This window comes from Melanerpes formicivorus, unplaced genomic scaffold, assembly GCF_026170545.1.
Source record: "Melanerpes formicivorus ecotype bairdi unplaced genomic scaffold, bMelFor1.0.p_v2 SCAF_8, whole genome shotgun sequence".
NCBI classification, from domain to species: Eukaryota; Metazoa; Chordata; class Aves; order Piciformes; family Picidae; genus Melanerpes; species Melanerpes formicivorus.
The window spans coordinates 19,949,981-19,975,465 of NW_027142360.1; the positions used below are offsets into that span (position 1 = coordinate 19,949,981).

Consider the following 25,485-nt stretch of genomic DNA (forward strand, 5'->3'; position numbering starts at 1 on the left):
AGTGTCCTTATCTAGTAAAAAGTAACCGATGGAACTATTCCATAAAACACCCATCCAAGTCGGCTGTCTCCACCAGATTTGTTGACTCCATTAACTGCTTTAACACAATTAATAAAGCACAGCACACTCATGTGTTTCCATGTGTAGATCTGGGTGAGACACAGCACCAATGTCATATGGTCACTCTGTTTCTCTAAGCCAATTTTGTGAGCAAGCTGATCTCTCTCAGATATCTACTTCCTGCATAATTACTCAGGTTTCTCCCTTGCCACTGCTACAGTGACAAAGCAACACTGAGGGCTTTTTCTAACACTCAGTAATGGCAAGACCATGGCTGCGGTGAGAAAAATCAATATGCTGGCAGTATGGCAGTATCCCTTAAATATGAGCAAATACAGGTATTCCAAAGAATGAAGGTGATCTGGAGCCTGGCAGGATTGCTCTAATAATGTACATCAAAAGGAAAACCACACCAAACAATTTAGCTATATATTGACCACAACCATTCCTTCCCCCATTCATACACCCTTCCATGCTACTTTGCCCAAATATCCTTCTCTTGCTGTTTTCTGTCTGCCTTATCTTCTTTGCTCTTTGTGCTTAGAACTGTTCCCTTCTTTGTGTGACAAATAACCATTTTCCCCTTTCTCCTAAATCATTAAGGAAAAAAAATATTATTGTTTTCTATGAGAGATTTCAAAGTAATTTGCTATTCTGCATCCAAGCACAGTGGCAATGCTCTTGCATTAGTCCAGCATCCAGGTCATTCAGGTCCCAAGATATCAAAACAGGAATTAAATCAGCAGCTCATAATTAAACAGTGCAAGGCACCTGCAGTTCCCACTGACCACAACATAAGTGGTTATTATGGAGCATTTTGGAAAGTGTTACTACCTGTCTTGGTGACTAAATATCAACTAAGACATTACTTTAGAAACTGCAATCCTTGGTTTTTTTACTGACATCCTTATTTGCAGCCTGTTGGGTGCTGTTTCACCTGTCTCAGTTTCAATTACAAGCTTTCCCTTGTTGTATGCAAGGCTTGACATACTGCCACAATCCCTGACAACGAGTTATCACTACCAGTTGCTTAATCTTGCCACTGAACCAGCACATTACTTCAGCAGTAAACAACTGAATGAATTGTGAGAACTGCTTGCCTGCTGACCCATGAAAACAATTTAGCTTTCTTTTGGACTGACAAGATTTGTATATCTTCAGAGGCTCGGATTTTAATCTGCTTTTATTTCCAAAATGAATTCAATTACATAGATGTGTGAACTGGGAACTAGTTGCTAAATATGACATGCTTTCCCTCCCAGTAACATTGAAAATATGTGAGTCTTCACTTGGTGCATAAGTCAAAGCTAAGTATCATTTTCTCTGTGCCAGGTTCTTTGCTTGCTTCTTTCTTAAAGGAAATGTCTGCTGCCTGGAGAGTAGAGTACAGCCAGTGAGTGCTACCTGTGGACTGGTGACCTGCAATGAGCAAGAATTCCTGAACAGCACTTTTCTCCCATCTTCACGGTGGGCTATACATGCTAAGCTTCATCTCCTAATGCAGTTCACTTGTTTGTATGGACAAAGCACCCTTGATGTTCGTGTAAGACATGAGATAAAAGAAGCTCAGAAAGGGATTCAGAATGCAGGTCCTGTTCGCTCTCCTTTATAAACAACACAGCAGCTCTGCTCAAGGGCCTAACTTTCATTCTGTTTGCAGCTGTGGAAGGTTACAACAGAACACAAGAAACTGAGACATCATCTCCCTGGATTTTCCCTGCATCCACTTATCAGGATTTGACACACTGGAGGTTTACATCCTTATTTCCTGGAAAGGACATCTTAAGTGGCCCAGAGAAACAGAGGACTGTGAAAGTAAGGAGAATGAATGGAAAGACAGACATGAAGCAAGAAGAAGCTAGCAGGATGAAATAGAGCTTAACATAAGTTTTGACTGCTGTGTGAGCTCCACGTGTCCTCTGAATCTTATGTCTCCCAGTCACCAAAGCTAGCCTTGTGGCAATGTCTGTCAGGAAGTGATGGATTCCATCCAGAGCATGTGAGCAGCTGAACTGCCTGTATATTTGCTTAAACTCTTCAAGGTGAACAGTGTGGCCAAAATGGTGAATAATACTTGGAAAGCCTCTTCAGAGGCCTGGAAGCTTTGTATACAACATCTTGGCTTCATATGCTGTATGCAGAGTGGCTGGCATATCAAGAAGTTATTCTGCAACTCTGCTCAGCTCTGGTGAGACCTCATCTAGAGTACTGTGTCCAGTTACGGGGCCCCCAACACAAGAAGGACATGGACCTGATGGAGACCTTTCAGAAGAGAGTCACAAAGATGATTAGAGGGCTGGAGCACCTCTCCTGTGAGGACAGGCAGCTGAGTCTGTTCAGCCTGGAGAAGGTTCTGGGGAGACATTATGGAGGTCTTCCATGACCTGAAGGGGGCCTACAAGAAAGCTGGTGAGGGACTGTTTTCAAGGACATGTAGCAATAGGACAAAAGGCAATGGTTTTAAACTAGAGAAGGGCAGATTTAGATGGGGCATTAGGAAATTCTTTACTATGAGGGTGCTGGAGTGCTGAAGAATGTGTATGTGTGAATTCAGGGAAGGAAGGCAGGAACTAAGTTTGAAAGACAAGGGATAACTCAGTTTGCAGCATACAGCTTGCACCAGCTGCTTTTCCTGACAGAAGTGAAACCACTCTCACCTACCATCCACTCCAAAATTGCACTGCAAAGCTCTGTCTCGGACTCATTAGGACTGAAACATGATCTTGGGAAACCAGAACAGAAGCAAATATACAAGGCTTGATTCAGCAGTGAAGAGGAAAAAAAATGGGTATAAGGAAAAGGCAAATGACAACTATGTATGCTTTTTAGCTAAGAGGTCATGGAGACATCATTATTTTGAATCACCAAGGCTACATTTCAGCCACAGCAGTGACTGCAGCTTTGAAGAGGCAGTAATTAAGGAAAGAAGTGCATCATTTGGGGAAAAAAAAAGGAAAGGATGGAAACATATCTCCTTCACCCCTTCTTTAAAGCAGGTCATGTTAGCAAAAAAAGGACAATCAGGCAGACTGTTAGTACAGATATTTAGAACTCTTCAGAGGGTTTTGGAGACAATAAAAACCTGCTGTGAAAAGTGAAAGAAAATTAAGAAACCCAGGGATAAGTAAATAATTAAAAGAAGGCAGAGGTGAACTAGATGAAGGCAGAGATTGTCTGAAAGATAGAGGGCAGACATAAGTAACCAGAAATCATAACCTAGCTTTACCTCATTTTGTTTCTTCTGTTATTAAGACCTCTACTATCCATGAGAGAAAGGCATGGACTTTCCTTATAATCACTTGGTGATTCCATGCAGGCATATCACCCGTGCCACCCCAGTAGCCTCAAAAGTTACAATACAGGTGACGGTTGGATATTAGGATCCCTGCCACAATTAATTAATAGGTGCCCGCACAGCACTCCCAAAATCTCTGTTTATAGCATAAGTATTAGTTTCAGATTGCTTCTATAGGGACGAGTATCTCCATCTTGTTTCGCTATCCTTGCGCTTTCTTTGCCTAGCAGTAACCACTCAAAGAGGGCCTCCTGGTGGTGGAACCTGCGACAGACAGGCAGGATGACAGCGTTAAGACTTTGTAAAGCAGTGAAACAGCTGTTCTTTGTCTCTTGACTTGGCTATACAGAAAAAAGAAAGAGAGAAAAACGAGGTGTCTGCACTGACAGTAAAATATAGGTGAGAAATGTAATAACTGCAATACTAAAAGCAGGGACATCATTAACGGCAGAGCCCTGAGGCAACAGGAATTGTCTCACTGCTGAAGAAACTGGGCATGGAATTGATTTCAGTATGCCAAAAAAATGTCATCAGTTTTAAAGGCAGTCTCATTTAGCTCACCAGATAATGTAGCAAGTTTCAAGCAGCAATAATTACAATAAATATTCTCTTTAGCATCAGAGTAAGCCTAGAGTACGTCTCCTGAATTCAACAGCCAGTGGAACTTCCCTATAATTATGGATATAACAAAGAACAATAAGAACTCTGCAGTGTGTATGAAACAAAGAGGAAAGAGAAACACTGGGGAGTTAAAAGTGGCTCTGAGACCATCTAAACTGTAGATTCTGTAGCACTTCTGAAACAAAGAAAAAAGCCAGAGAAGATGTTCCAAATTAGGCAACCAAGAACAGCTTGGGTCTATTCCAAAATTTACACTTTGTCATGTGCTACAGCCCCGTCTTCATCGTGTCATCCTCTCAGCCTTCCACCAGTGTGCCCAAAGACAGCTTCATAAAGAGCCATGTAGTTTCCTTACACAAAGACTGTAACATGCAGCTTCTTCACTGGTTAATAAGCTTTTGCAGATCCTAAGTGTTATGTGGAGCTATTGTCCTGGGAGAGAGAACGTGTGCTCGGTGTTCACTTCCCCACAAAGGGACAGGCACAGAAGATGTGCAGTGCTACACTGGAGTGCTTTTAGCATCACTTAAAATCTTACAATAAGACTACCCACTGGCAGGAGAACACTGCAATGTACTGAGAGGCAATACCAGAAACACTGGTGGTCAGCTCTTGTCTCAGTATCCACCTGACATAAGCACTGCCAGAATAGCCTAGGAGCCTGCTGCAGCAAGAAAATTAATTCTGTAGCATTTTTCGATGAAATGGAGTCTGGCAAGAAATTCAATTTAGGAAAGCCATGCCAAAGAAGAAATATTCCTGAGGCAAATTACCCCACAAATCAGACAGTGAACCTCTTTCTCTTGCTTTCAGACTTCAGGAGAAGCTTTCTGAACTCTCATTCACAAGCCCTACCAACTGTGAAAGTAGTCACCCACGTATTGGCATCCATGCACACAGCAATCAGGCACAAAGAAGCATGCGTTCACCTCACACTCCAAGGCAGGCTGCCTGGATGGGCCGTCTGGCTTTTTTTCAGAGTTTCTGCCTCGGGGAAAGAAGCTGTCAGAGATTCCCTCTGTCAAAGAATCACTGTGAAACTCTGGATAAATGAGACAGTTTAGCTTTACAGTAGTTATGATGTATTACTACAATACGCATACTGCTTAGGACAAAGAGAGCTCAAGCACCCAGTGATGCTGAAACATCCAGGTTTCCTCTCAGAAGGTGAACATTACTACCCCTGTGTTACTGGCAAGCCACATCCTGATCAGAGCTTCTTAACATCTGTTCTTTCCACTCCTCAATAACAAACCTTTGAGTAGAGAAGGCTTAGGGGAGACGTTATTACCATGTACCAGTACATAAAGGGTGGCTACCAGGAGGATGGAGAGTCCCTTTTCACAAGGAGTCACATGGAAAAGGCAAGGGGTAGTGGGTACAAGTTGCTCCTGGGGAGAAAATTTTTCACCATGAGAGCAGTTAGACATTGAGATAGTCTCCCAAGGGAGGTAGTGGATTCATACAGTCTTAGATCTCAGCTTGACAGGGTGCTGAGCCACTCATTTAAACTACACTATCCCCTAGAAAGGTTGGACCAGGTAATCTTTGGGATCCTTTCCCACCTGGCATTCTGTGAAACCCCTGAAGTATTAATAAAGGGAACTGTGACGGTTTGAGGCTGCGCCTTTAAGAAAGGGACACTATGGTGGGGGGAGAAGGCTGAGGCCTTCCCCTCAACCCACGACAGGAACTTACATGCCTTTGTCTTTGAGCATCCCAGAGAGATGCTGCTCTCATCTGGAGCTCTTCAAGTTTGTGTTATGTCTTTGGAAATTCAACAATTTCCCAGTGCATTTAACAACAACAACAGATGCAAGTGTTAAAGAGCTCAGTTCCTCACCATCCTGTATTCTCATTGACTCTTCCAAGCACCTAGGTTAGCTACAGGGTTTTTTTTTTTCAGTTCAGAATTGTAATTCTACATTCTCTCAGCTTTTCTTACAAGGTTCTTGCACTCATTTCACTTCTGGCCCTTTTTTCCATCTATTCAATATATGCACACACACCTTTGGCCACTAAATGCTGACAGAAGGCACAACTGCTTCTCATAACCTTTGTTCAGAACTCTGTTTTACATTTAAGGGTGTTGGTCCCCCCCCACTGTAATCCCTTATTTTAAAGCAATCATTAATTTCCAGCACACAGACTGCAGTACATGGGGTCAGAAGGCCACTGCTTTTATAGGATGCATCCTGCAAGAATCAAGATATTGCTTAACTGGACTACCAGAAGACACTGCAGCACCAGAGATATTTCTTGTCTGTAGTCACTGGGTTGGCACTGTGGTAACTTTCACCTCCTCATTCCAAGCAAGCAATTTTCTGGTTCACTTCAGGCAAGGTGCCAATTAAGCACTCCGAGAAGGACAGACTGTTAAAGAACTTTTTACTGGAGTACAAGTAAAGTCAAAACTAAAGTCAAAAGCTGGCAATTCCCTCATTTTCTCTTCTCTTTCCTGGCATTTCTGTTTATCTGTTCCTCTCCCCCCACCTCTTTTTCCTATTTTTTTAAATTGTTCCCTTTTAACTAAAGTCAGCATTCTAACATCTCATTAATCTTCAGGAAAGCCTCCCAAATTCTTGGACAGAAGCTTTTCTAACACAGAAGTAAGTAATTTCAGATCACTAAATCCTAACAGTAGGTGGAGAATAAATTTAAAATTTAGGAAAAGGAGCAGTATTTTGCCTTTGCAATATAAAGCAAAATTGCCAGTAAGTGCTACATGCCCCTGCCGTTCAGTCAAGGGATTATCCAAACGAACTACCAAAGCCACCTCTCAGAGTACGAGCCAGCAAGTAACACTATCAAACGACACTTATTTCATCGTGTGTTGAGAAGGAAGGGCTTGCAAGATGTGTGGAAAATCAGGACAACGGGACTGCTTCAGAAGACAGCTTATTAAGGGAGCAGGCAGACAGTTCTGCTCTTCTCCAACTTCCAACCCATCCTGCAGTGCAGGACACCAGGCCTTCTCTGCTTCTCCCATGTTCCCAGGCAAGGAAGGATTCTCTGCCAAATGACGCTTTGGGATGTTTTTTTTTTTCCTGCAAAAATATTTTAAACGCCCTTCAAATGATTCCAGTGTTTCATGGAACGCATAAAGAAGCATCAGGCGGAGCCTCCCAAGTGGGGTGCGCCCCGACCACGAGAAGAGCTCCGTCTCTACTACAGCCAGCGGGTCCGAGAGGAGGCTGGGGGCCCGAAGCAGGGCGCTGAGGCGGGGATGCAAGCGGGCGGGGATGCAAGCAGCCGCCGAGGCTACGCGGAGGCCATTCAGGCAGACCCTCCGCCGCGGCCTCTGCCTCGCCCAAGGAGCATTTCCCCTCCTCCTCACGGCAACCACCAGCCCCCTGCGCCCAGGCCTGAGGGCCGCCCACGGCAGCGGCAGCGGCGGCACTAGGGAGGAGCGGCTGAGCCTCGCCGTCGCCACGGCAACGCAGCGGCCGCAAACGGCTGCCGAGGCACGCAGCGGCGGACGAGGAGCAGGCACGGCTCGCTGGAGAAGCCGGTAATTAACGCGAACCCCGGTGCAGCAGCCCGGCCTGGCCGCCCCCGCGCCGCAGGGTGACTCTGCCGCTCCGGGGCGGGGGCTGTGCCTCCTCTGCGCTACCCGCTGCCCCCTGCGCTGCCGGGAGGGAGCACGGACCGCGGGGCCATCCCGTGCGGGGATTAGCACTCTCCGCTTCTCCCCTCCGCGCTGCCGTTGGGTGGTGCGGCCCGAGCTCCCACCCCCAAGCGCCATTTAACTCTTTCTGAAGAGCGGGAGGTGAGGAGAATTTGTGTGGGGTCTGGTTTTAGGTGGAAGCCAGTCGGTGGAAGTGCCGGAAAAGGGGCTGCTGGAGGAAGCCTCGTCCCTACCAACGTGGCTGTCTTGTCACGTTTCTGCTTCTGGCCTGCGGTCTCATACCGTCCGCGTCCCGCCTCTCCTGCGAGCAGCTTTGGGGGAGGTCGAGGGGAGCATCCCGTCCGGCCAGCCAGCAACGCGTGATGCCCCTCTTCGGGAACACCTTCAGCCCCAAGAAAACTCCCCCCAGGAAATGCGCCTCTCTCTCCAGCCTGTACTTTGTGAGTCCCTTGCCTGAGGGAACGCTTGCTCCGTGGCCGGGGGTGGGTGGCTCCTGCTCCAAGTCCCGTAACGCTTAAAAGAACTCCCAACTATGCCTCTTTCCTCCTGCACTGCACCGCCGCTCCTACTCGTTGGTGACTATATATGAAGGTAGAAACAAAGTAGCTCAGGATAGGCTCATCATCACCCCACCCACAGTCCAGAACTTTCACCTGAAGCTTCTCACTGGTGGTCTTTATCACAGGGAGATGAGTGCATGTTGGGGCATGAGAAAGTGTAGGCATGCTAGTAAAAAGAGCCAGTGTTGTACTGCAGTAGCACACAACCAAAGTATGGTTTGGGGCTCCAGGGCCAGTCAGACCAGCAACTTCTGTTGGAATGCCAGTCACTAAGAAATGGAAGAGCAGGGGGAAGGCTGGCCTTGGATTTCACAGAATCACAGAGTGTGTTGGGTTGGAAGGGACCCTTGAAGGTCATCTTGTCCAATCCCCATGTAGTGAGCCAGGACATCACCACTAGATGAGGCTTCTCAGATGCCCATAAAGCTCGACCTTGAATGTCTCCAGTAACAGGGTCTCAACCACATCTCTGAGCAAACCTGTGCCAGTTTTTCACCATTCTCATTATAAAGACCTCCCTCCTTATGTCTAACCTAAACCTACCCTGCTCTAGTTTAAAACCATCACCCCTCATCCTATGGCTCCGTGCCCTTGTAAGCAGTCCTTCCCCAGCCTTCCTGTGCTTTGGTAAAATGTTGTCGCCTCCTTGCAGACGGATAGATCGAACCGTGAGATTGAGCTGGGCCTGGAGTATGGCACCCCCACCGTGAACCTCCCTGGCCACAGCCTCAAGTTTGAAAATGGCCAGTGGGTGGCAGGTAGAGTACAGCTCAGCTTACTTTGGGCCACAGAAGCCATGGTTGGCTGACAATCTGTGTTTTGACCTATTTTGTTCCTTCCAGAATCAGGAACCTTCACCGGGGATCACAGGGAAATGCAGCACTTGCGCAAACGAAACCAGCAGCTACAGGAAGAAAACAACCTCCTTCGTCTGAAGGTGGATATTCTGCTGGACATGGTGAGTCTGCCCACCAGCCACCTGCCAACAATAGTGGAAGTGCCCGTGCAAAGAGTTCTGAGACTGCCGAAGAGGCTGTTCTGGCTGCACCTGGCTTTTTCTGCCTTGCCCTGCTACACAAGGCAACTGTAACAGCACAGTGTCTGTGGAAGTAAAGTCTGACCTTTGAAAAAAGAGAGGAAGGTTTCCGCCCCAGCTGTGGCTGGATTAAAGAGGAGCCACTGCGAGTGCCATGTCTCCTCTTTCCCTTTCTGCATGGAGTATGGCATTTTTATTTTCTGACCCTCTGGCCTCTGCCCTAACTCTGAAACCCAAGTTACACTCACCTTTTCTGGTCACAGAAGGTTAAAGCTTTCATCTGCTGTGACAGGGCTGTGACATATGCCTATGGATGAAGGAATTCCCAGTCCCTAAATAAACCAAAATTTGACTTTACCCAGAGATCACAGCTTTCATGCTTAACGTCTGGAGACGGTTTCAGTGCAAAAGAATACATGTATCCTCAGTCTGTTACCTGATTTAGCCTTCATGTCAGTTTCAGGAACCACTCAACCCTTCATCAGTTTCCTACCTTATGCCCTTCCCATGTTTTAAAACTGGCAAGCAGCTTTGGTGGCTGGAGCACTTAGCAGAAGTCCCAGCTGCTCTCCAGGTTTTTCAGGCAACCTCAGTGAAGTGTGGAATCTCAGCTTCCCCTGCACTCAGAGGAACAAATTCCCTCACCCAGGTGCTGGCCTGCGGCTGTAAACCTTGGTGATGTGTCTGGAAAGGTTGTGTTGTGAAATCAGAAAACCTTCCAAGGCACAAATGTCTCGCTGCATGTGCTGCTGCATCATGAGGTGCTGCTCCAGAAAGAAAGCAAGCTCTGATCCATCTAAGGGCCTTTATTGTTGTCCTGATTTTAACTGGGATAGTGTTAATTTGCTAGTAGCTGGTACAGTGCTGTGTTTTACATTTACTGTGAGGATAATGTTGGTAACACAGTGATGGTTTAGTTGCTGCTAAGTAGCACTTATCCCAAGTGAAGGATTTCTCAGTTTCCCATGCTGTGCCAGTGAGCAGGTACACAAGAAGCTGGGGGGGAGCATGGCCAGGACAGCTGACCCAAACTAACCAAAGAGACCTAGGTACCACAGGACATCCTGCTCAGTGTATAAACTGCGGGGAGTTGGCCCTGAGGGGCCAGTTGCTGCTCAGGTATTGGTCAGTGGGCAGAGAGCAATTGCATAGTGCATCACTTGTCATTTCTGGGCCTTTGTTTCTCTCTGGTTTTGTTATGTTCTTCATTATTATTAAATCATAACAATAATGAAATATAATAATAGGCAGGGCCCCTCTGGTACTGGGCTAGATTCTACCAGGATTCTCCACTCACTTCTTGTAAAAACAGATTAGAATTCATTTCCATAGGATTAGGAGTAAAATCACCCCTTATACTCCACCTGGGAAACTGCCCACTGCAGACTGGAGCATGAATTCTCCTGAAAGAGCCCTCTTTTGTGAGGATTTCTTTGCAACTCATGTACTTGTTTCTCTAGGATTGAGGTAGGTCTTCCATCCCACTCCTGCATGTCCTCTCCATGATCCTGCAGGTAAAACCATAGGTTATCCCAGGGTGTACACCTTCTGTATTCTCTCTTGGGCAGAGGAATAAGCCTCTCCTAGTAGCTGAGATACTGATTTGTACAGATTGGGGACAGAGCTTACCCTCAAATCACTAAAACTCTCTGGACAGTTTCTCAGCTGGTGTGTCTGGCAATTTCTCCACAGCAGCAACATGATAAGAACAGTCTGATAACTAAAATAGTAATGAAAACAAAAATAACAAAAAAGAGAAATAAAACTTAAGTGATGCACAATGCAGTTGCTCACCAGCTGCTGACTGATGCTCCAGCAGGAGCCCACCCCTCCCAGACAGCTCTTCCCAGTTTATATACTGAGCATGATGTCATATGGTAGGGATTGTCCCTTTGGTTTGTTCAGGTCAGCTGTCCTGGCCTCCCAGGTTCTTGTGCATCTTCTTGCTAGGAAACTGAGAAAATCCTTAACTTGGGGTATCTGTACTTAGTGACAACTAAAACATCAGTGTGTTATCAACATTATACTCACACTAAATCCAGAGCACAGCACTGTACTAGCTGCTAGTAAGAAAATTAACTCCATCCCACCCAAAACCAGGACGTGTGTCCTACCATGCATGTCCAAGGAGCACATCAGGAAGCAAGGTGTCTGCCCCAAAGCCATAGGACTGGGTGGAGGTTGGAGGAGTGGCTCAATCTTGGTCCTTTGCTGTGTTGCAGCTCTCTGAGACCACAGCTGAGTCCCACCTGATGGAGAAGGAGCTGGAGGAATTGAAGAACCACAGCCGTAGAAGGAAATGAAGAGAAAGAGTTGGCTGGAGGAGAGGAGAGCAAAGAGGCTGGCTGCCCCCACTCGTGGGATCCCAGGGCTCACTTGGGTCTCCTAGCTGTGTTGGTGTTATGAATAAGGGGGGATAGGGTGAGAAATTAATAAAATTAATAATATTTTATGTATTTATTTGGCTCCACCTCCCACATAGTGTGATACAAAGGTTACACAGGTTGGGTAGTTTGGTTGAGGGTTATCTGCCCTGTACTGCCACAGTTGGTACTGTCTGTAGGTCCATCCTTCCATGGGACCATGAATAACAAATTACCCCTGTGTGGTGCAGGAGGTACTCTGTTGCAGCAATTTCATCACCTCAGCAAGTCACCACAGCACTGTTAACACATTTTGCTGAAGAGCATTTTGCTTCACTACATTTCCTCACTGCAGCCCTGTCATAGGTACCCTCTTTCCTAAGGCAGCCTGACAACAGGTGCTGAAGATCCACTTCTTGAGTGGGCCCGTCCCTACCCCGTGACCTTAAAGCACAGGATGTCCTGCTGCCTCCCCACTAAACGTTCCCCCTCAAGACAGCCTGGGTGGGTTCATATGAGCTTCACTCCTTGCCTCTGGTGAGCAGGATGGGTGGGCTGCTTGTTCTCAAGAATTTTGTATACTTAACATAAAAATTTACATTTCGAGCCAGATTCTGTGAGCGTTTGTTATGTAAAGGGTCGTGCTCCGAGCTGAGCGGCGATGGGGAACGGGGGCGGGGACGAGGAGCATGGCCGCCCCTGGGGAGCCGCACGCCGGGAGGCGGCAGCGCTCCTGCCCGCTACGGGGCGCTCTCTCCCCTTCCCGAGCTGCGGGAGCACCACCCCGATTCCGGCGGCGCTCTGGCCGCCATTCCGCTTCCGCTGGCTCGCCGCCCCCTCTGTCCCTGCCTGGTGGTGATGGCTGCCGCTGCGTCCCTGTCCCCGGAGGAGCTGCTGCCCAAGGGCAGCTCGGGCAAGGCCGAGGAGCTGGAGGACGAGCTGGAAGAAGAGGACGACGACGAGGAGGTAGCGGGGCGGGCGGCGGCGGGCCGAGCCGGGCCGGGCGGGCGGGCCGGGCGGGGTGACCCCGGCGGGCGCAGGGCCGGGATGGGCCTGACGCGGTGTGTGCCGCCCGCAGCTGGACGAGACGCTGGCGGAGCGGCTGTGGGGGCTGACGGAGATGTTCCCCGAGAGCGTCCGCTCGGCAGCTGGAGCCACCTTCGACCTGTCGCTGATGGTAGCGCAGAAGATGTACAGGTGAGGGAGCGGCGCGCCGGGCTGGGGGGGAGGCCGTCGGGAGCGGGCCGCCCGGTGGGTGCGGGGCGGCTCTGCCGTCTCCCACTGCGGCTTTGGCCGCTGGCAGCGCACTGCGGAGCGGGCGGCGAGCGGCAGGGCCGCAGCGTTGGCTTCTCGGCAGCATGGGCAAAGCCGGGTGGAGAGGACAGAGGGGAAGGGCAACCCCGAGGCGTGGGGGCGGAACCTGGGGAGGGATTTTGTATGAGGCATGGAAAGCAAACACGGAAGAAGCCTAACACCTCTAAGCAGCAGATAATGATCCGGTTCTTATTCCTACTGTGCTTTCCCCTCGCTAGATTCTCCAGGGCAGCTCTGTGGATTGGGACCACCTCCTTCATGATTCTGGTTCTTCCTGTAGTCTTTGAAACGGAAAAACTGCAGATGGAGCAACAGCAGCAGCTGCAGCAGCGACAGGTGAGGCAGGAACATCCCAGCCCTCTCTCAAGGCCCTTCAGAGTTGGCTTAAGAGTGTCTGCACCTCCTTCCAGTTGCTGGAGAAGCTTAGGAAACAGAAGTACAGTTTGCTATATATCATGGCCTTGTTCATCCCACCAGATGCTCTGGCTGGATGTTCCAGTGGGACAGTCTTGCCCATTCCCTGCTGGCAGCAAACTCAGGCAAACAGAAGACAGCTTTCATTGGGCCAAAACAAGGAGCAGGGGCAGCTTACAGGCCTAGTGCTGTGATGCCCAAACCTGCTGTGTTTGCATGTGCTGTGGTCAAGCGTGGCTGTCATAGCAGGGGAGGAACCAAGTACCTTCAGTGGCCCACTGAGGAGGTGTGGGAGGGGAAGGTGGTGCATGGCAGCTGTTGTGTGTCCTTGCAGCCCCTCAACTGACCATTTTTCTTCCAGATCCTCCTCGGACCCAATACAGGGCTCTCAGGGGGGATGCCTGGGGCCCTGCCTCCACTGTCTGGAAAAATCTAATGTGTGAAAGCTGCGTTGGATTCTTATGGTGTGGGAAGACCTTGAAATTACTATACATTGAACTGTTGATTTATTGGGTCAGGGCATTTTTTCTGTTAGTTCTTATTTTTGGTTCTCTCTGGGACATTGACCTGTTCATAAGAAGGTGGGGGGAAGAAGTCCCCCCTTCTGGACCCGATGATGGCTTCTGTCTGCATCCTCCTGCCCTAGAAGTCGTGAGTCTTTCCTTTTATTCAATCACTATGCCATAACCAGTCACAGACTTGAACTGGGAGAGTTCCTCTCCAGCCTCCTTGCCCCCACAAAGCCACCCTGGGGCGCAGGTCAGGCCTCGAAAGGTGGCAAACAAAACCTATCCTTTCCTGGCTGACTTTGAGCTGAAGGACACTGGTGACAGGAGGAGGAGTGACCTCCCCAGCAAAGGAAGGAGGGGGTGCAGGTAGCTGTGCCTCGTGGAAACACTCTTTGGGAAGAAGCATCTGCAAAAATACTGTCGCTGCAAGGCTGCGTGCGCGCCGGAGCCGGGGGAGCGCAGGCCAGGCTCGAGACGATCACACCCGCACTGATCCTCTGCCTCATAAAGTAGAACTTCAGATAGCAGCTGCGTATTTTTTTGTATTGAGTATTCAATAAATCCAACCTGAGCAGTGTGGGTTTAATAGGCGTCCTTTAGGGAGGCTCTGTTCTTTCTGGGTAGAAACCCTTCACTTTCACACATGGCACAGCAGCAGGGGAAGGCACGGACACCACTGGGTCACTTCCCAGAGGCTGAGAAAGCTTTGTGTTGGCTTAACAGAGCCTGCAGAGGGGTGGCTACCTCAGCACCCATACCTGACCTGCAAAATTCTTAACTCACAGAACAGTTGCAGTGTAATAACCAAAAGAACAAAAAACAGATTTATTTTTCCTTTACATACTTCAATACAACTCAGTTGAACATACAGAAGTGATAGGACATTTATATGGAAGTGTTTTACCCAGTTTTAATATTTGGTTAAACAAAACACATCTCTGTAAACAAACCCAAAATGAGGCTCTAACAAAAAAAAAAGGGGGGGGGGAATATCAAGCAAGGAAAAAAAAACACCCCATGGGCTTCCCCCCTCCCAAGTGGTGGGACTGGACTGGCTCACCCACCTGTTTGGGCCACAGCAGCCTCACCTCCCAATGGGGGTGTGATTGTACACTTCCCCTTTACCTGAGCAGTTGGATCACACTCTGTCCCCGCCCTGGGAAAGGAGCTGACATCAAAGGAGAAGGGGAAAAAAAAAAGTTAGCCCCAAAATACTTTAAAACATCTTTGCATATTGTGCACTGAGCCATTGGCTTGCAGTTTCCATGCAAACAGGGTTTCCAAAGTGCAACTTCAGTCAGCGTAGAAAACGTTGCTGTTGAGATTTGTTTTACCACCACCCCCCGCTCCTTGAAGAAATGGCTTCAGGTCACAAGCAGGACAGCTGCAGGCTGCACATCTGCCTGTGAGGTGTTTAAAAACTGACAGCTGGTATTGGTCACTGGAATGTGTTACGAAATAGGACTTTTGATAGAAACACTGGGTCTTTAAAACCTAAGAGCCATTGATTTGCCTTTGACTGTGGGAGGCTGTGCTCAAGATTGCAGAATGGTGCTTGCCAGGCGTCCAGGGGTCTGTGAACGGCAGCATCCTGTTGTCACGTGGTCTTTGTTCTCTGGTAGGAAGGTGTGAGCGGTGGTCACTCAGCTTCAAGCACCTGCTCATGCGTTTGCAGAGCTCTTGACAGAAAAATAACTGAGAAAAGGTAGTTACAACCTCTCCTTTTGTGAGCTCAAACGCCAGCAATGAGGCTTCCCTGCACAATGGAGCAGGATCCTTCAAGCTCCATCACATCCCATAGACTGCTGTTTAATTGACATCCTACATGTAAAGGGAGGGAAGCAAACAGCAGCGTGGCCAGGAAGCGCTGAACGCCACAAAGTCTGTTCCAAATTCAGTGTTTCCTTCTCCTGCTGTGGAAGGTATGACCAAGCTACAACTCACCCAGCTGTCCAGGAAACAGCCAGTGAAGATTCCTCTTAGTGTCTCCACATCTAGTCATTCTTCCCCACAGAAGGGAGAGGAAAAAAGCCATTCATCCAGTAGTGGAATGTTTGTTGGGCCAGTGCTAAAGGAGAGGTCGGTTCAACTACCAAGCCAGAATCTCTCCAATGCCAGAAGGTTCTGGTGGAGCCTCTGTATCTCCCACATAATCAGCTAGTAACTACAAAGGGCAAAATCTGACTTTAAAAGGCTTCCTTCCACAGCTGATTTTTCCTTTGTAACTTTACCCTTTCTGGGACATTCTGCATGACATTAGTGACTGGGTTAGACTTCTGGAAAGAGGACAAATGAAGGAGGACAAAATCCTCTAAAACCCCCTTCGAGATACGTTCCCCTCTCCAAGCAGCCCCTCAACTACTGAGTAGTAGTTGGTCACCATGGGTGACCATGCAGAAAACCAACACAGATGTTCAAAGAAAACAGCCAACAACGTAGCACAAGGAAACCCAAGCAGACTAGGCCCCCCTCTCCAGTCCAGAAACTAGATACTCCTTAATTAGCCTGTGCTTGCTGTTTCCACATCCCTTTGCCAGCCACAAGCTGCCAAACCGCTCACTATGTATGAAAATCCCTGGAGACACTGGGGGAGAGTCCTGCAGCTACCCCAAGGAGCTTCTTGAAAGATGACACTGGTTTTGTTATTGTTTGCTAAGTCCTGGCACAAACCATCCATACGAAGCAGAGGGTCATGCTGAGCACCGTACCATTCCTAGTGTTTTAAAGTGTCCTGAGAGACCTTTAGGAATTGCAAGTGTCTGCATGACAACTTGTTTTGGAGGGAGAGACTTCTGAAGAGGCGGCAGTGTGCTCGACCCCTGCTCTGCCCCAGCAAAGCCTGGAGGGAGCAGTGTCCTACCACACATGGCCTTGGGCCATGTGGGGAAAGGGAGGCTAGAGGCTTCCAGACACCCTAGCCCTAAAGCCCACTTTTAAAGACTGCAATGCCTTCTGGCTAGCCAAAAGGCAAGCAGCTCACCCACCTTTGCAATTAAAGTGATTGGCTTCCAGTTTCCTCCACTCTGACCCTCAATTCTTCCCCCTACCCCCACCCCACTGATGTCCTATGCAGTTGTCCTATTGCACCAAGGAAGGAAGAGAAGAGCCTAACAAAGGAAATTCCAGATGAGAAGAGTCTGGGGCACCCATTATTCAGGTTTCAGGATGTCAGGAGTTCAGTAAAGGGGAAGAGCTGTAGTGGGAGGACAGAATTGGTCCAGGTCACACGTCAGCTCTCCAGCTCTGATGTGCTTCCACCTCCTCTGGCACCACCAGCAGGAGTTCACAGTTCTTTCCTCTCAGCTGGTGTTTCAAAAATTTCCTATCATGAAGAGAAACAGAAATAAGTGCTACTGAATGTAGAACTTCATCTTCAACAACTAAATGCAACTGACAGGAAATGGGAGGAAACCCACACACATTTAGTTTTTCTGACAAAAACCACCAACCAAACAAAGCAAAACCCAAGCAAGTATTAAACTTCTCCCACTAGATTCAACACACCTCTAACCAAAAAGTTACTGCAGAATCAGACAGACATGATCATAACTTTAGCAGAGAGAACTCTACATAGATGTTGATTTCCAGTTTTCCCAGGTGGCAAAAGCAGAATTAGAATAGAATTAACCAGGTTGGAAAAGAGCTTTGAGATCGAGTCCAACCTATCATCCAACACTAATAACTAAACCATGGCACCAAGCACCCCATCCAGTCTCTTCCTAAGCACAATTCCGTTTCTTCAGATCTGAGATTAAAAAAAACCACTTTGTTTTAAAATAATTCCAACAAATCTGCAATAAGGAAAACCTTAAATGATCCATCATTTACATGTCTTTACCACAGGTCATAGCAGCAGCATAGCAGCTGCTCATTTGACATGGTCCTGCAGCTTCTCTCTGCTTTTAAGCTTTTTCTAATACCAAACTTGTTTTTAATCCCCCCCCAATGACTATGAAAGTCAAATCAATGTTTTCCCTCCTAGGCTTTCTAAATTCCTTATATAGGAAGCCCTTGTTTACTGCTGAAGAACAGCACACCCAGAAGCTTGGCACAGTAGTTTCAGAACTGTGCTACTTTATCCCAGAATTTCACAAGGGGCTGACATTCACTTCACCAAGACTTCAGTGGCAAGGTTGGCTCTGCAAATACTTCCCAGCACAAGCCCAGTCAAGACAGAAAAGCTGCTAGTAGGCTTTAAGAGATGATGGAATGGAAACTAAACAACAACTAAGAGCAGATGAGACTTAATAGTCTAACTACCCCAACCATCCTGTGTTAAGATGAAAGAGGAAGGGGAGTCAAGCCAGCATGATTCCTGACAAGCAGCCTTCTCTGCTGTCAGGAGTAAGGATGCACTTTTGGTCTTGAAAGCTTTTTGTTGGGAACACAGAGAGAACACTACTAAAGAAGTAAAGGAACGCCAATACTCTTCACTCTGAGGAGAGAGCAAGGCACAGCATATCCTGTTGCAGATGTCACTCATTAAAACCACATATGACATCTACCTTCATTGCTAGTGACAGAGCCAGCCCTTATGAGATAAATTCAGGTTTCTCCTGAGCTTGCAGAGATTGCCACTGCCAAAAGCCATTTTCTTAGCTTTACTAAGTGGAGCCACAAGACACTTATTACTCTCACATCTTTGCTATTGAAGGTCAACTATAAATGCTTGTCACCAACTGGTTAAGGATATACTCCCCCACCTCCAACAGGAAAGGATTCAAGGAGGAACAGGATGAATCCCTAAAATAAAATCCTACCTGAGCTCACTTTCACCTCCAATCCACTCAGGCATCTTGAGTTTGGAGTCAAGGTTGTAGTAGGTGCCTCCCACCTCCCGGACGCAGATCCAGTGCTGTCGCTTGAGGGGAAGCTTCAAAGGGCCCCAGCAAAGGCTGGAGGGCAGATTCATGATGAAGCCCATCACATTAGACAGAGCAATGACATTAACATCCCTGGAAAAGCACAGAAAACCAGACAGCAATAAGATTATATTCTGGTACTTCACCTTTCTGTTCTATTTACAAACAGCTGCCACCTCTGGAATTCCACAGCTCCTTAATACCTGCGCTTGTCCCACCAAACCGCCTCATAGCCTTTGGTCTGCAGTGCTGCCATGATCACGTTCACATCATAGTTTCCATTTCCCAGCATGCTCTTCTTGTGGGGTGTCACCATGGTGTTGGGAGACAGCCTGCAAACAGAACAGGAGACTGCTCTAGCAGGTGTTTGTGGAACCTATATTCCACAGTTGGAAGGGGCTATCTGCTATATAGGTTGAGTCTGCTCTCAGAGGGGTTGTGTTCAACACAAATGGTTCCATTTCCCCACTCAAAGGGGCTGAGGGGGTTAAATAAAGTACTTTGATGTACAAAGCCTCCAAAAATCCTAGCTTTGATGTGGCAAAAAAACCTGGAGGAAGCTTTCTCCCTTCCCTAAACTGGCACTTCTGAAAGATGCTTCAGTTATTTCTTCCTCAATTCAGAGCTGGAGTAAAAGCCAGTTTGCCATTCACAACAACTATCACCATGTCAAGAGTTCAGCAGTCAACACCGGTCTTGAAAACTGGATGAGGTAACAAGAAGCAGGGTGGTTTAGCTGCAGAAAGGGTTGTTCTGCCCTACCCCAGCAAATGAAAGAATTCAGACACAAAGCTGTGAAGATATTTGGGTTTGGGAGTTTTGTAAAGCATTGCTGCTGCTGCACAACAGAAAAGAACACCTTAACATTTTTAAGCATTATCTGTTGCTGTGGGCAACTAAAAAGGTAACCTTGCTGCAAACAAATCTCAGCACTAGCATTACTACAGCATCCAGAAACACAGCCCATGTTAGATACAAAAATATAAGACAGTCTTCCCAGAAATGCAGGTAATGGGTTCAAGACAAAGCATGGTGACACATGGAGGGAGGAAGCCACTTAGTGACTTCTATTGGTTTATGTTCTTCCCCCAAGGAATTTTCTGAGGAGGGGAAACTGAGGGGGTGAATTATTATGGAGGTGACAGATGGGCTTCAACAGCTGGAAGAGCAAGCTCATGAGATAGCTGTGAACAGAGAACAGCAAGGTCATGCAATGCCAAACCAAGGCAAGTCAAGCCCAGTGTCAGTTTTGTTGTGATGAGTTTCTGTTTAGACTGGCAAGAGCTCCATTAGCTCTGCCAGCACAAGGTTCAGACGTTCCATATAATCCAGATATCCATGTTTCATCTGCCTCTCCCCCAGGTCAGCTCTGTGCCCAAAAACTCCTGATATTCCTGCACATTTTTTGCTTAGCCTTTAGCACATTGCAAGGTCTGCAGGCAGATTTCATCCAGTGAAATTCCCTCAGCCCTTCTGCATTCCTCTCCTGACAACATCAGACATTTGACAAGAAGAAAACAGTGGATTGAGTAGGGAGTTTCACCCTCTCTACCCATGGCTGGTCTACAGCCAGGTAGCTTTCTTCATCAGTTGAGTTTTCTTGCAGTGGAGGAGACCACAGCAGAACAGCCCAGAAAGGAGAAGAGTGTGACATGGCCTGGCAATAGGAAAAGCTATTAAATCCCCACCACTGGGCACTGCCAAGCCATACAGTAATACTTTCACAGAATCATGGTATCCAGTCTTTAAAGCTCTGCTGTGTTTTACTAATCATAGAGATGTGACTGCATGATCACTTGGCTGCCACTAATTCCTCAAGATCACTGCTTCAGCCTATTAACTCTCATTCATGAGTGCAAGTGAGCTAGGAAAGCCTCTCAAGTAACAGTGCCCTTTGGGTTGCACAAGCACCCTCTTGTGGCACCAGGCTTCCAGAGACAAGTTTATTTGAGAGCTGAAATAAGATGTATATTTATCTGTGCCACTTCCTGTAACTTAAAGAGCCCCAGAAATGAGATGAAGGGACCAGGGGTGACACACTCAAAGAACTGGTACCTGTGAGAAAACAGTCACAAGAAATCACCTCAAGGTCTCTACTCACACCTAAACAGGGTCCACATTCATCCCCTGAAGAATTTTGATTAGAAGAATTAAGTTGCCTCCCCAAAGTTTTTGTTTGGTTTTTTTTTGTGTGTTTTTTTTCCCCCTTTTATTTGGTTTTTCTATTGTTTTGGGTTTTTTTAATATCTAGACACTAAGCTGAGGAAGGCTGACAAAGTCAGCCAGAAATCCAAGCAATAATCATTCCGAGCTTTCCAAGCCAGAAGCTTTTGATCAACATGTTGCCTCAGCACAATGGGCTCCAAGATTCCTGTATGCAGTTGTCTCTCCTAATCAGGTCTTAATTATACAGACTCCAGTGAAGCAAAGAGATTTGGTTTGTATCTCCATGCAACATCTGGAACATGCAATCTTACTTCCTGCAACAAAAGCCAGGGGAACATCCAAAAGAATTATTTTTGTATTAGAGGAATGAAGAGAGGAAGGACTACAAAATCAGATGGGAGCTCTGACCAAGTTTTGGCATGTGCTTGAGATGATAATCATCAGGCTTCACTGGCCTTATGCAATGGCACACAGCAAAAGGGAAACTAATGATTAAGCAACATGGTTCAATCATTCTTCAAGGGATGTGGTAAAAGCTACAGAAAGCTCAAGTTTATTTGTGATTTTGTTACCTTGTCAACACCAGGCTTTAAAAAACAGTTAAAAAAATCTACACTTCACCAGATTTTTATATCTTCTTACAAATACTCATCAGTCCTTCATCAAAGTCACTGACACAGAACATGATTAGACACAGGAAAGACGTGGAAAAATTATGTACAAAGGGCAACTAAATCTACACTTCTTAAGGGAAGTGAGAGAGCTAGATATGACTAGTAACCCCGTAGAGATCCCAAGGTAGGTGCAATTCTTATGTATAACTCATAGCTCATCCATTTCTGAGAAGAATTTCCACAAGTGTTTCAGTACTACCATGGGGCTGAATCAATCTGTATCTTGGTTTGAATACTTGGATTGCACAATACCAGGTTAGAATCAAAGAAATTCTCTCTTGTATGGCAAGGGGTCCAAGAAGATTAACAGCTCTTTTCTGAAAGGCTTCATGCTGCACAGTAATTCTCTCTCACCAAGCCCAATGAAAGCCAACTAATTAGATCATCACACTCCTCCTACCACATGAACTGCTTTTGCTTGCTTCAGGCCAATAGCAATCCATCTATGATTAAGATTCTGACAATTGCTGCTCTGGAACAAAACCACAGCACCTTTACACTGGTCCAGCTCCACTTCAACAGGAATTTTATTTACAGTGCTATCACACACAGCATTTTAATCTGACATTTGCTGTTGTCCATTGCCACACTTGCCAAAGACAGGCATATGTTTGATGAGTCAAGCAGCAGTTTCATAAACCTGCTGATTTTTGGGACAGCAGCAACAGGCACATAGCTCCCTTCTCATCAGCACAGGGTACCATGGCTGTGTTGTCCAACATAACCACTGTCATCAAGTGTGACTTCCTACCTGTCACAAACAAGATGCTGTCCACAGGTATTCAAGCAAAACTTATGCAATGAGCACAGCATCCACATATTATCAGAGGAGGCTCTGTTTCCTATTTGACTATTTTCTTCATCACAGTTTTCAAAGGGCATGCTCAGAAATTGCACAAAGCACTGAAACAGCATAAAATAAACACTGCACAAAGTGTGAGCTGTGTTACAGGCCACATTAATAATGCACATTTACCCCAGTAAAACTTAAAAATGCTTCTATTATTTGAGGCTGCCTGGGAAACATTTAACAAAGCCTTGGAATAGGGAATCTTAGCTACTGAAATTAAATCCAGCATGACAAGAGTACACAAGGTCTTGCTGCATGGAAAAAAGCAATTTGAAGAACTTCACTGAGCTGCTTGAGCAAGGAGTCACTCATTTGGCAAAGCTCTCCATTTCCAAAAAAACTGCAGAAGTTTTGTGGTACTAAGTCAAGAAGTTTTTATTATGAACCGTTTGTCACTCCTGCTGCCTTCACTCTCCCAAAGCAACCCATTATCAGTTATCAACAGCAAGAGAACATCCACACGAGGGAGGGGCAAAAATACAAAGGGGTAGAAGATGCATTAAGGTGGGTGGGGGAGAAGACAGCAGTCCAACCACATGACAGTATCTGCAACAAAGCCCTTGGACCCAAAATTGGCAGCCAGAACGGTTTAGGAAATAGGAGAGAATTCCTGCACTGAAAAAGCATGTAAATAAAAGGGGGGGGGGGGGATATTTAAATAAGCTACATTCAGTTCAAAGCAAGCAGCAGCATACTTAGATCCCCTTTTGCTCTTCCCCCCCGCCCCTACATAAAATCTGACAACTGCTCCAACCAACAGAAGATGTGGGGAAGCTAACACCGGTGCAGAGTATCCTACCTCTGAAAAATCTCCTGCAGGGTTTCCCTGGTGAAGGCGTTGCTGTCCTGGAAGACGTTGTTGAGGGCATGGAGGGCACACAGCTCCCTACGCTGCTTCTCATGGTAAATATGCAGTGGCGGCTGCTGGGGTGGCTCTGGTGATTCCGATTTGGTCTTGTCACCTTTCCATGGCACACAACTCATTTTTGCGTAGGGCGGATGGAGAGTAGGTGGTGAGAAATGCAGAAGGCTGAAGTTTCTTCCTCCACAGTCACAACAGAAGCCCACTGCCCCTTTATTTTTGCAGGCTAGCGTTGCTTCCAGCTCACAAACCCCACTCTTGTGCTTTAGTTTATTCAGTAATTGCCTCTGACAGCTGGTTTTAAAAACCACATAAAGATCTGCAACATATTTTTCCTCCCTCCTCCCATACCCCATAAAACGTAATATTTCCCTCCCCACCCCCCCCGGCCCCCAAAGGAAAAAAAAACCTAAAGAAAAGGTCAAAATATATGAATTCCCTTAGTCTCAAGGTACCATCTGGAATTTATCACATCGCTCCTTTTCTTCCATCTCCTTTGGTTTATAGTGCCACTAAAAAGGTACCCAGAGACGGTTACAGAGGCCCACCCCCGAAGTGCCAGAGTGGAGAGAACGAAGCCAGCTTCTGGTGCTGCCTATGGGATCACTGGGGAGTTAAGGACTTATCAGCTGCATTCCTCCATTCCTTTGGGAACAACTGAATCCATGCAATAAGATGCCAACCGCTCAGGAAAGGAAACCGCTTCTTACTAGGCCACAATAAACCCCAGGTCCAGGCTCCGAGGAAGTCAATTCCTTACAAGCCACCCTGCGCTCCGACAAAGGGAAGTCCCCGGCAGCAATGAGAACATGCAGCACAAAGCCCGTGGGGGCGAGGGAAGGGCAGGCAGCAGGCGGGACCGGCCCCAAGGCCTGCCTCGAACCTTCCCACTCCGGCCCTCCCCACCCCGCACTCGCACAAACAACCGCCGCTACCAACGACAACCCGGGCGGCAGCCGCGTCCCACAGCGAAGACCCGGCCCCACACCCGTGCCCCCGCCCCAACAGTCCCCCGTCCGCCCCGCGTTGAGGGGAAGCCCCCGCCTGGCAGCCTCCCCACCCCTCGGGGCTCGTCGCCAGGCCGAGGCGCCTGCTGAGGAGGGACGCGAGGGTAGCCGCTGAGGCGCCTCCGGGCCCCACAACCGCCTCACCCGCTCCTCGACCCCGACCGCCCCACAACGACAGCCCCTCACGCATGCGCGCCAGCCCCGCTGGCTCCGCTCTTATTCCCCACCCCTCCCCTTCCCTCCGCCCCGTGACCTCCTCCCCCCGCGGCGCTCGTGCCCCGCGGCCCGCCCCGCACGCGCCGACGTCGAGGGCGCTCGTTCGCCCCCGCCCCCTGACGTCAGCGGCCGGCGTGGAGCGGCCTGAGGGTAGGCGTGCCAGCTTGCCCTCGGTGCTGCTGCGGGCTGGACCCCATCACGTCCCGGGACAGCAGCGGAGTCAGTGCCCGCCTCAGAACCGCAAACAACTTTCCGGGTCGCCCTAGAAGTCCGACGCGGACGTGGGCGGCGGCATGGCTTGCCGGCTTCGTGCCCAGAGATGGGCAGGGGGCTGTCTGAGTTTGCTGCCGGGGCTCAGGCAGGGCTTGGCGTAGGGAATGCGCCGGTGTGCAGTTTACGGCGGGCAGGGTTCATTCCTGGCCCTGCGGCTGGTTTGCTGCATAACTGTAGGCGAGTTAATTTCCCTGAACTTCAATTTCCTTTCTCTTTTCGCCTGCTTAATTAATAAGACCGTCGATTCTCACACTACGATAAAGAAGCCGGGACAAATGAAGTGGTTTACCGCCTGTTGAATAGACAAATATTCTCCGACTTCGCTCTGGGCCAAGCTAGAGCTTGTGGCAGTTGAGCGGATGGCTGGCCCGGTGGAGGAGCAGGTCGGACAGCTTCCCTGCCGCCTGCCTGCTGCTTCTGGGTTACCTGCCAGCCCGCCAAACCCCGCAGTGGGCGGGATTTTCTCCTTTTGGCGCTGGCGTCCCGCCCCTTACAGTCCGAACATCGCGGGCTCGCCCGGCAGGTAGCCGGGGCCGCAGAGGGGATTTCTGTCAGGAGCCCAGGGCATGAGGGGGTGGGCGCGGCTGTTCCCGTTTGTGCAGCGACTGGCTGGTCCTTTTGTCGACCGCTGACCCATCCCGGCAGCTGACGGCCTCCTGTGCAAGGAGTAAGAGCTGCCGGGAACCGCCACCTCAGCGGAGCGCCCGGGGCCGAACAGCCAGGCCCGCGTTTTGGATACAGACAGGGAGAGCTTTCTCCCCGTTCTATTGGCTTA

The 25,485-nt window shown here is 48.2% G+C and overlaps 3 protein-coding genes across 4 annotated transcripts; 2 read left to right on the forward strand and 1 right to left on the reverse strand.

Moving 5' to 3' along the window:
• Positions 1 to 7,409: 7,409 nt before the first annotated feature.
• CBY1 (chibby 1, beta catenin antagonist) lies at positions 7,410 to 11,656 on the forward strand. 2 transcript variants are annotated; one of them, XM_068142455.1, is made up of 5 exons: positions 7,410 to 7,487; positions 7,778 to 8,086; positions 8,817 to 8,922; positions 9,007 to 9,122; positions 11,423 to 11,656. In XM_068142455.1, exons 2-5 carry the CDS (start codon positions 7,967 to 7,969, stop codon positions 11,501 to 11,503), a joined length of 423 nt encoding a protein of 140 aa, XP_067998556.1. In that variant the 5' UTR covers positions 7,410 to 7,487; positions 7,778 to 7,966; the 3' UTR covers positions 11,504 to 11,656. The 2 variants fall into 2 exon arrangements, with proteins under 2 accessions (XP_067998556.1, XP_067998557.1); XM_068142456.1 differs by having other exon boundaries at positions 7,778 to 8,044.
• Positions 11,657 to 12,373: 717 nt separating this feature from the next.
• On the forward strand, positions 12,374 to 14,386 carry TOMM22 (translocase of outer mitochondrial membrane 22). Its single transcript, XM_068142457.1, has 4 exons — positions 12,374 to 12,529; positions 12,642 to 12,760; positions 13,096 to 13,213; positions 13,653 to 14,386. The coding sequence occupies exons 1-4, from the start codon at positions 12,422 to 12,424 to the stop codon at positions 13,725 to 13,727; spliced, it is 420 nt and encodes a 139-aa protein (XP_067998558.1). The 5' UTR covers positions 12,374 to 12,421; the 3' UTR covers positions 13,728 to 14,386.
• Positions 14,387 to 14,596: 210 nt separating this feature from the next.
• On the reverse strand, positions 14,597 to 24,194 carry JOSD1 (Josephin domain containing 1). The gene is made up of 4 exons (XM_068142454.1): positions 23,152 to 24,194; positions 18,866 to 18,994; positions 18,561 to 18,755; positions 14,597 to 17,122 (listed from the first exon to the last, which is right to left on the reverse strand). Exons 1-4 carry the CDS (start codon positions 23,568 to 23,570, stop codon positions 17,023 to 17,025), a joined length of 843 nt encoding a protein of 280 aa, XP_067998555.1. The 5' UTR covers positions 23,571 to 24,194; the 3' UTR covers positions 14,597 to 17,022.
• Between the last annotated feature and the right edge of the window lie 1,291 nt (positions 24,195 to 25,485).

Bases quoted from the DNA above. Each gene is read 5' to 3' on its own strand.
- TOMM22 (XM_068142457.1), top strand. From the start codon at position 12,422: ATGGCTGCCGCTGCGTCCCTGTCCCCGGAGGAGCTGCTGCCCAAGGGC. The intron at 12,530-12,641 runs GTAGCGGGGCGG...TGCCGCCCGCAG, and splicing joins AAGAGGACGACGACGAGGAG to CTGGACGAGACGCTGGCGGA. The intron at 12,761-13,095 runs GTGAGGGAGCGG...TCCCCTCGCTAG, and splicing joins GTAGCGCAGAAGATGTACAG to ATTCTCCAGGGCAGCTCTGT.
- JOSD1 (XM_068142454.1), bottom strand. From the start codon at position 23,570: ATGGGGTATGGGAGGAGGGAGGAAAAATATGTTGCAGATCTTTATGTG. The intron at 18,756-18,865 runs GTATTAAGGAGC...GTGCTTTTCCAG, and splicing joins GTTTGGTGGGACAAGCGCAG to GGATGTTAATGTCATTGCTC. The intron at 17,123-18,560 runs GTAGGATTTTAT...TCTTCATGATAG, and splicing joins GGAGGTGAAAGTGAGCTCAG to GAAATTTTTGAAACACCAGC.
- CBY1 (XM_068142455.1), top strand. From the start codon at position 7,967: ATGCCCCTCTTCGGGAACACCTTCAGCCCCAAGAAAACTCCCCCCAGG. The intron at 8,923-9,006 runs GTAGAGTACAGC...TGTTCCTTCCAG, and splicing joins AAATGGCCAGTGGGTGGCAG to AATCAGGAACCTTCACCGGG. The intron at 9,123-11,422 runs GTGAGTCTGCCC...GCTGTGTTGCAG, and splicing joins TGGATATTCTGCTGGACATG to CTCTCTGAGACCACAGCTGA.